The 9435-nt window shown below is 68.0% G+C and overlaps 2 protein-coding genes across 2 annotated transcripts; both read left to right on the top strand.

Annotated features, from left to right (window-relative positions):
- The first annotated feature begins 488 nt into the window (after positions 1–488).
- On the top strand, positions 489–1791 carry EMIHUDRAFT_437476 (hypothetical protein). The gene has a single exon (XM_005764189.1). It carries the CDS (start codon positions 545–547, stop codon positions 1661–1663), a length of 1119 nt encoding a protein of 372 aa, XP_005764246.1. The 5' UTR covers positions 489–544; the 3' UTR covers positions 1664–1791.
- Positions 1792–6937: 5146 nt separating this feature from the next.
- EMIHUDRAFT_67275 (hypothetical protein) lies at positions 6938–8058 on the top strand (the record flags this gene model as incomplete). Its single annotated transcript, XM_005764188.1, has 3 exons — positions 6938–7408; positions 7485–7555; positions 7824–8058. The coding sequence occupies 3 exons, from the start codon at positions 6938–6940 to the stop codon at positions 8056–8058; spliced, it is 777 nt and encodes a 258-aa protein (XP_005764245.1).
- Between the last annotated feature and the right edge of the window lie 1377 nt (positions 8059–9435).

Below are 9435 nucleotides of genomic sequence, written 5' to 3'. Positions count from 1 at the left end.
GGGGGCGAGGGAGAAGATGAGTGGAATTGATGAGTCGGGCCGTCGTCCGTGCCTCCCCTCTATACGTCAGAGTGGGACCTACGCCGCGCCGGGTAAGGGGCGCGCCCGGTCCTCGACGGAGCCGCGCGCCCCAAACGACCCAGGCGGCGAGTAGTCGTCCTCGAACCTTCGACATGTAGTTGCCCATAGTTAGCGCCCGCCCGCCCCCCCCTCCGTCGCTTCGCAAAAGAAAAAACAAAATACAAACAAGCAAAAGAGAAAGCGAAGCCAAAAAACGATTGCGTAAACGGCGTCACAAAGTTCTGGCCTCGGTGCCTTGCTCCGTGCGTGCGGTCTGGACTTGGACGTTGCTTGCTCGATCTGAACTTGTGGAGCGTCGTGTGCGTTGTGCCTCGTTCGTTGGCTCGGTCCGTTTGTTGAAGAATGCGAGATTTCCAAAAAAAGAAGTCGCGGACGCGGCGGCGGCTCACTTCTCTTGCTCACACGCACGACGTCTCGTCGACCTTCCTCCTTTCTTGTGCTGCTGCATCTCGACCTTCCTTGCATGCCTTTTCGACGCCGATGGACGCTGCGTGCGGCGCTCTACCTGATGCAAGCCTGCGCCAGCCGCGCGCTACCAGTCACAGACCCGAGCAGCCAGCGCAACGCCAACCAACAAAATACGGAGGGTCGGCGGCTCACACAGTTCTGGCCTGACCACCCGCAGGTCGTGATGGGCGCGGCGCCACGCCCTAAAGATGGCTCGGCGCGCGAGCATCCTCCAGCGCCCGCCATCGTTCGAATGCTTGGTCAGCCAAACCACACGGCGATCGTCCTTCGCACCGCAAAAACCCTTCCGATGGCGCTGATCGACGCCTGCTATGTCCGCGACCCCCTGCCAGCGGGGCACGATATGTGGGTGCTGCACAACATGGAGCAGCCCAATAGCTCCATGGGCGACCAGCTGGTAGCCAAGGGCGTCAACGCCATGGTGTACACCGGGCAGAACGTCAGGGACGCGTTCGGGCAAGCCTACAACGGATGGCTGCACTACACTCCAGGCCTCGTGTTGCTCCTGCTTTCGGCCCCGGCGTATCAGTACGTTTGGGCGATCGAAGACGACACGCTCTTCACTGGCCGCCTGCCTTCCTTCTTGATTTCGCAAGCGGACTACACCGAGGATTTCATCGGGGCACACAAGCCAACGCACGGCTCGTGGATGTGGGGATACGGCACAGTCGTGCCTCGCGAGGCGGATAAGGTGAAGACGAAGGTGCAGGTCTATCGCCTCTCGGCGCGTCTGTTGCGCACCTTTGACGACATGCTCCAACTCGGCTTGCACGTCTACGTCGAGGGCACGGCCTCGATCTGCTACGGCCTGCGGTGGTGCTCGACACGTCAGCTGCCACAAGAGGTTCAAGGCACGCGCTTTGAGTGGAACACGAAGCTGACACCGCGGCACCTGTGCGCGCTTGGGGATGACGGTCGCGACAAGTGGCAGCACAAACTTCCGTGGATGCGCCAACCCACGCCGGACGAAGTGGTGGTGCTGCGGAGTGTGTGTGACGCCCAGCCGCCGCCCGAGGACACGTGCTCGCGCCTGCCCGTGTGCAACAGCACGATGATGGGCTCCATGGCGAGGTGCGTCCGCAGCAGGACGCCCCAAGCAAAGCAGGCTTCGTAGGTGGCCACCTACTGCTCCTGCTGTCTTGTCCATTTGACTCTAAGTCTAATTGACTGATGACTCACTGTGAGAGTGTTTTTACGTGTCGTGGATCGATATGAACAAAACCTGTTTATGTAAAGCTTGATCGAACCCGCCTCGAGCCCCCGAAACTCTTTTATAGTGTACTTGGCAGGCGACGGGCGGGATTTCTGACAAAGCCCCCAGCTCCACTGACGCGCGCCCGACCTGGCGCTCGCCATGCTGCTGGCTGACGCCGCTGCCGCTTTGCGTCCTCGCGCAGGGCCTCCGCCACCTCCACAGCGACGGTCGACGCCTCAAGCACCTCGAGCTCGGCGGTCAATGAGAGGATCGCCGCGATGCCCGCGCCATCAGTCGCCTCCAGATCCGCTTGTAAGCCATCGATGACCGCCTGCAGCGCCGCCTTCTGCTGCGCGATGCCCGCCTCCATCAACACCATGCAGACGATGTGCCAGCTTGCACGGCGCTCGCGCCGCGCCGGCTGGCTCATCGAGCGCGCTCTCTGGCTCCGTCCGGGCCACGCGCGGCGCCGCGCGTGCCTCGCGCCACTCGCCTCGGCTGGCAGTACAACGCCAAAGCCGCCTCGCAAACACCGCGCACAGCACCAGCATGCTGCCCACCAGGCAGCAGAGTGCTGCACCGGCGTGCAGCGGATGCTGCGGCGCTGCGGCGCCGCCTCCCCGCCCTGTCCACGGAGCAGGCGAGCGGCGGCACGGCCTTCCACGAGCTGCAGGAGGTGCGCACTTCCCAAAGGAAGCACAGGATGCTCCCTCCGCATACGCAGCTTTGCGCAGCGCAGCGTACGGGCCACGCCACGCAAAGCCGACCCTCAGTCTGCCCGAGAGGCTGTCGGAGGAAGGCCTGGCAAGCGTGTACTCGCCTCCTCCGCGGCCATGCCCTCCGCCCGGGCGAGCGAGGAGCGGGGACACAACCATTGCTGGAATTGTGTGTCCCCGAAGATCTACCTTTTTCTAGGCCCAGATTTTTCTTTTTCGAAGGCCAGTGGGGACTCGGTCGCTGTCGCTGTCGCAGCCTCTCGCTCGCCCTCGCCACTCGCCTTATGCTGGCCTGCTTGGCGCCAGCCTCGGCCTCGCCCCCGCCCATCTTCGCGGCCCGGCTGCGCGTCTCGCCTTGGCACGTGCGACCCGCGCCTTCAGCGGCCCGCGCCAGGCCGTGATTGAGGAGCGGCTCGCGAGCGCGTTTGCGCCGCTGCACCTCGCGGTCGAAAACACGTCGCATGGCGCGCGCGCACGCTCTCTCCCGCACGCACTGCCTCTGCCGCCCGCGCTGTCCGTGCGCCACCGCAGGCACCGCACACGCCGCCGCGTTGACGCGCGGCGCGCACCCAGCGCCTCCTGCGGGCCGGAGGGTGTCTACTCTTTCGACGCACCGTCCTCGACCCCGCCGAAAAGCTGGCTGATGGTCGCGCGCGGCGCGTCGGCGCGGCTCCAACTGGTTGGGCACCTCGGCTGGGTCCATCGGCACGAGGCCCGCCCCGTCGGGCAGCCCCGCGAGCGCATGGGCGGCCGGCGCGAGCTCTGGGCCGGCGCGGGGGCCCCCGGCCCACACCGTGCGCCGCGCAGCAGTGCGGAAACGGGGCTCCGGCTCTATGAGTCTCTATGAGCACCGACTTCCCGATTAAGCTAGGTTAATCAGAGGGCAGATTTGGAGAGATCTCGAGGAGTACATACAGATAGACCCTCCAACCATCAGAAAACTCCGACCTGATCGGTCGTACTGACCGCCGACAGATCACTGCAGACAGCAGACAGGCCGACGTCTGCACGCGGCCGGCCGGGCGAGAGGCTTGACACGATCCGACCCTGCGACCCTGACGCTGCTGCTCTAGCTATCAGCCATGCACTGCTGACTGCTGCCACAATGTGCGACCTGTGCTGGCCCACTTGGCGGCCTTCCCGGTCAGTGGTGAGGCGCAGTTCAGAGCTGTCGATGGCGCGATGCCGCACTGGTCCCACATTGGTGACACGAGACCACCAAGTTTGCCGGTCCAAGAGAGAGGCACCGGCGCTGTCCTGAGAAGGTGCGTGGTCCCTCTTGACTGCCCATGCGCGCGAGGCTGTGTAGGCATAGCCTCGAGAGTGCCAGCAGCCCATCCGAGGTGACGCGCATTGCGCCAGAAGCGTGCACGCAGCTGGAAGGACACCTTCCTACTGGCCGTACGATCAGGTCGTCACTGAATGCTTAATACTAGGCCGCGAGCTATGCAGGTGATCAATTGTGCATCATGGCACGGTCAGCTGCGCCGACAGGCTGTCGCAAGGCGTGATAGCATGGCCGCAAGTACAGCGAATTCCCATGAAACAAGTAAAAAATCGCGAAAAAAGAAAAAAAGAAAGAAATCGGCGCCTGCGGCGGGCCATGGGACCCCATCTCCCCCCCGCATGGACACCCTCTGGGCCCCCCGCGCCGGCCCAGAGGGCGCGAGCGGAGAACGACGGCCGAGATCGGCGCTGGGTTGGTATGAAAAGACGTGGCGCCAGAGGGGGGGGGGCGAATAAGATACATCATATCGGGGATTGAACTGAGGGATAGGGGCGGGGATCCTCCCTCTTCCCGCCGTCGATGCTGGGGTTCAACCAATCCGGAGAGGTCATTACTTTACCATTCCTCCATACACACTACCCGGCTTCATCGGCGGGCGTCTGGGAGTGTGTCGTCAACTGGCCGGTGGTCTTTCAGTGTGGTGGGTGGGTTTCGTGACCGTTCATCGTCGATGCCGCCTGACTTACCTGTTCCCCGCTGGCGCGACCCCGCACCGGCCAGCGGAGCCATTGCCCGCTCAGTCACCACCCCCGCCGGCGCGGGCGACGCGATCCGATCGGCGGCGCCACCGACGGGGCCGCCGGCACGGGGTGGATTCTCCGTCGTTGCCGGTCGGGGTGTTGGTCGGGACATGGGCGGCGCGACCACTGCACCGCTCCAAAGGCCAGAGACCAGGTCGGTGTGCAGGTGGTCGCGCCGCCCCGCCCTGCGTCGCCCGCCGCCGCGCCGCGCCGCCGCCTCGCGTCGCCATGTACCGTGCCCAGCACCACGCCCCACACCTAACGTATTTCGGAGTGAGGGCCGTAGCCCCAAGTGACCCACCTCCTCTGGGTGGGCGCGGGGGCCCCTAGAGGGCACCCATCCATGCGGGGGGGAGATGGGGTCCCACGGCCCGCCGCAGGCGCCCGATTTTTTTGAGATTTTTTTCGCGCGATTCTTTAGTTGTTTTCATGGGAATTCGGCGATTGATGGGAAGGCGAAACACAGTCCGACCAACGACTGGGACACCAACGCGGTATGGGCGGACGCTAGACGGGCGGTGACGGTCACATAGGAGCGACACACAGAACCACAACTCCATCCGGCGCGCGTCGCTGGGCGCCCAGAGCCGCGTCCCCTCTCCCCTGCTGGTACGACTGTGCCTCGCTGGAAGGGGAAGTGGTAAATATCGTCGATGAAACGCAATTCCCGCCACACGGCGCCCCCGAAAACGGCAAAACTCTCCCGGAGGGGGGGGGCGGTTCATGGCGACGTGCGCGACGCTCGACGTACCGTCGATCCGGCTCGCGGGAGGCGTGGGCGGGCGCCCGTATGCCGAGTACGAGATCGTCTTGCGCGACGGCGATGCCTCCCGCTCCTCCTTCAAGCGCTGGTCCGAGGTGGCTGAGGCATATCCGCGGGAGCTACCCGCCGGGCCTCCAATGCCCTTTAAGCTGCTCACAAACGAAGACCTGGCGCCGGCGCACCTGTCGCAGCGGCGCGCGCAGCTCGAGTCCTTCCTCCGTTGGAAGCTCCGGCATGCCCCCGCCTCGGTCCTCAGCTTCTTGCTCCCGCGCTCACCGTCGCCGCCAGAGGGCGTGCCAGCAAAGCCCGCCCTCACGCCGGCGACGCGAGGGCGCGGTCCGCGGCGGGCGGCGGAGCAGCTCTTTCACTCCGCGCACTCCGCTCTTCGCGATCTCCAGCTCAGCTTCGCCTCTCCCCCTCCCCGTGTGTCCACCCCTCGGGAAGCAGCAGCAGAGGCAGCCGGTGGCGCGGCAACGAGCGCCCTCGACCTCGCGCCGACTCGGTCGCCCGAGCGCTGCGCACACACGCCAACATCGATGCCGTCGCGCATCCCCATCGGGCGCTGGCGTTCCGGCCAGGCGCAGGGCCGCCTGGCAGCCTCTCCCTCCGCCTCCCGGGCTGACTCAGCCGCAGCTGTGCTTCAGCGGCACGTGCGTACCCGCCGATGCCGCGTGCGAGGCCGCGCGGCGGCAACGGTGCAGGCTGCCTGGCGAGGCCGCGTCGCGCGTCGCCGGCTCGCCGCTGCTCGCCAGATCTGGCGCGGTTGCGCCGCCACGCACCTCCAGCGCATCTATCGAGGCGCCGTCGGCCGCGGCAGGTGGCCACTCAGAAACCTGGCCCAGCCTCGCCGACCGCCTCTGCCTCTCGCCTCCCTTGCTCACCGGGCCTCTCGCGTGGCGTCAGGGTTCGCGCCGCGCTGAGACTGTGGTACGCGTGCTCCGCCCTCCACCTGCAGCGCGTGATGCGCGGCGGCCTGGCGCGGAAGCAGCTCCGCCGTGTGGTCGCCGCGAGGATGCCCGCGATCCCGCACTCGCTCATCATTGCGCCCTTGGCCAACGCTTCGAAGGAGTGCCGCGCCAAGGCAACCACGCACCCCTCACCCCACCGCCATCCCCAGTCTACCCACTCGCTCGCCCACCCCTCCCCCTTCCAACCGCAACCCCTCCTCGCCGCCACTCCTCAGCCCACTGCTGCGCAGGCCCTCAAGCTCCCCTCCCTCGCGCGTCCCGTAGGCGCCGCCGCCTTCGCCCTGCGCCACGGACGTCGTCCTGCCCCTCCTCTCGCACATGCGCTCCGACCAGCAGCTGGCGGCGGCCGCCCTGCAACACGACCCGTCCCGCGGGCTCGCAACTGTCTCAAACGCGCTCGCCAACACGCGCCTGCTTCTCGGCATACTCCGGGGCGAGAGGCACGAGAGCATCCACCCGAGAGCGGCGCCATGAAGTGGGCGCCCTCCGCCTTTCCGTGGCGCGCGGCCCTGGCTTGGGTTGGGGTGCGAGTCTGGTCTCCCGGTCTCTGGCATGTCGGGCTGTCTGTGCGGGCGGAGAGGGGCCTCGAGGCTTCGACCGCGATTAGGGTTGTCTCAAAAATCGTCATTTTCGTAGACACACTCAAGCAAGGCACACAACGCAGCTGCACCTGTTGCCGCTCGAAAAGCGTCGTCACCCTGGTGTTAGTGGCTCGAAGATGGAGCCTACTCTGCCAACAGTTGTTGCCCAAGAGCTGCCACCGGAGAACACGGAGGCACAGGAGGCGGTCGACCTGACTGAGGTTTTTGCCGTGCCGGTGACGAGCAGCGATGCGTCTGGCGAGGACACGGACATAGCCGAGGATTCAGGCGGCGATTCGGAAGATGCCGACGCCGACGCCGACGCCGCCGCCCTGGTGAAGTTCGGCGGCGGCTCAGGCGACGAGACCGACGAGCCGGAGCCGGGGGAGAAGGACGGCGTGGCAAAGGCGGAGGAGGAGGGCGGGGAGGGCGACAAGAGAACCAAAGGGACGTGGGCGGCGGAGGAGGACGCGATCCTGACCGAGCTCGTGGCGCGGGAGGGGGCGCACAAGTGGGCCAGCATCGCCTCCGCTCTCTCGGCTCGCGGAGGCGTGGAGCGTGCCGGCAAGCAGTGCCGCGAGCGCTGGTTCAACAACCTCTGCCCAGAGGTGGAGCATTCTGGGCCCGAAGATGCTGGCGGAGGGAGGGAGCTTCCCCGCTGACGCACGTCGTCGGCGCGTGCAGGTGCGCAAGGGCGGCTGGTCCCCCGAGGAGGACCGCGTCATCTTTGAGAGCGTGCGCGAGCACGGGACGAGGTTTGCCAACGCCGCTGCCGCCGCCGCCGCCGCCACCGCCGCTGCCGCTGCCCTCCTCGCCGTCGCCCTCGCCGCCCTCGCCCTCGCCCTCGCCGCCCTCGCCCTCGCCGTCACCGCCCTCGCCGTCACCCGCCGCCGTCGCCGCCGCCGCCATCGCTTTCAAGCCCCGCCGCCGCCGCCACGCCTCCCCACCCGCCGCCTCCCTTGTCTCCTCCCTCGCCGCCTCGCTCGCCCACAACCCACCCTCGCCGCCTATCACCCCCTGCAGGTGGGCCTTCATCGTCAAGCTGCTGCCCGGCCGCACCGACAACGCCATCAAGAACCGGTGGAACTCGGAGATGCGCAGGCAGAAGCGCCTCAAGCGCCTCGAAGAGATGGCAGCAAACGGAGAGGCGCGCAACCGCCGCCGCCGCCGCCGCCGCCGCCGCCGCCGCCGCCGCCGCCGCCGCCGCCGCCGCCGCCGCCATCGTCGCCGCCGCCGCCACCCTCCGACCACGCCGTAGCCGCCACCACTCTCCCCTGCGGCTCTGCTCCGCAGGTGCCTGTCTGCAAGCCGAAGGGGCGGCCAGAGGGGCCTGCTAAGAAGCTCCGGATGCAGGTGATCTCGGCTGCATATCGGCTGCATCTCGGCTAGATCTAGACAAATCTCGGCTAGATCTCGGCCGCGCCTCCCCGGGCGGGAGAAGCCCAATGGAGATCGCACACTCCGCCCCGTCGCGCGCCGCCGCCGCCGCCGCCCCAACCGCCCTCGACTCCCCTCGCCGCCCTCATCCCTCCTCGCCACCCTCACCACCCTCTCCGCCCTCTCCGCCCTCGCCGCCCTCGCCACCCTCGCCGCCCTCGCCCTCCTCGCCCTCACCGCCCTCGCCGCCCTCGCCTCCCTCACCTTCAGAAGCGGGCGGAGCGCGCTCGGCTGGCGGAGGAGCGCGCCGTTGCAAAAGCGGCCGCCGAGAAGGCGGCGAGGGAGGCCAAGGCGGCGCGCGCAGCGGCGGCCGAGAAGGCGGCGGCCGAGAAGGCTGCGGCTGCGGCGGAGAGGGAGAGGGCGGCGGCGGAGAAGCGCGCGGCGGCGGAGGCGAAGCAGCTCGAGGCGGCGCGGCGCAAGCGTGAGCGCGGCAGCGAGGAGGAGAACCACCCGAGTGCCGCGGCGGCGAACAGCGCGAAGCGGAGCGAGGGCGGGGCCTCCCGCGACGGACCGCCGCCGGCGAAGCGAGGGCGGAAGAGGAGCGGCGTGCAGGCGCACGGCGCGGGCGCGTGGTGCTTGCCGGACGAGGGGGCGCTGGAGGCGATGCCGAGCGAGCAGATGCTCGAGCTGCTCCTGGGCGGTGCCGCGACCCTTCCGAGACACTTCCGAGACACTTCCGAGACACTTCCGAGACGCGTCCCTCCCCTCGCCGCCTTTTCCCTTCACCCGCTGGTGCCGGTGCCACACCCAGCACACGCCCGCCGACACACTCCGACCTTCACTCTGCTCGCCACGCCCCCGACCCGACACGCCCCCGACACGCCCCCGACACGCCCACGACACGCCCCCGACACGCCCCCGACACGCCCCCGACACGCCCACGACACGCCCACGACACGCCCCCGACACGTCCACGACACGTCCACGACACGTCCACGACACGCCCACGACACGTCCACGACACGTCCACGACACGTCCACGACACGCCCACGACACGCCCACGACACGTCCACGACACGCCCACGACACGTCCACGACACGCCCACGACACGCCCACGACACGTCCACGACACGCCCACGACACGCCCACGACACGCCCCCGACACGTCCACGACACGCCCACGACTCGCGTCCGCAGGGGAACCGCATGCCGCCGGCCGATGCACGTCCTCTGCCGCCCGCTCGACAGAGATGGTC

This window comes from Emiliania huxleyi, assembly GCF_000372725.1.
Source record: "Emiliania huxleyi CCMP1516 unplaced genomic scaffold EMIHUscaffold_60, whole genome shotgun sequence".
Classification (NCBI taxonomy): Eukaryota; Haptophyta; order Isochrysidales; family Noelaerhabdaceae; genus Emiliania; species Emiliania huxleyi.
Note: the sequence above shows the minus strand (reverse complement) of the source record. Positions and strands in the feature narration are given on the sequence as shown.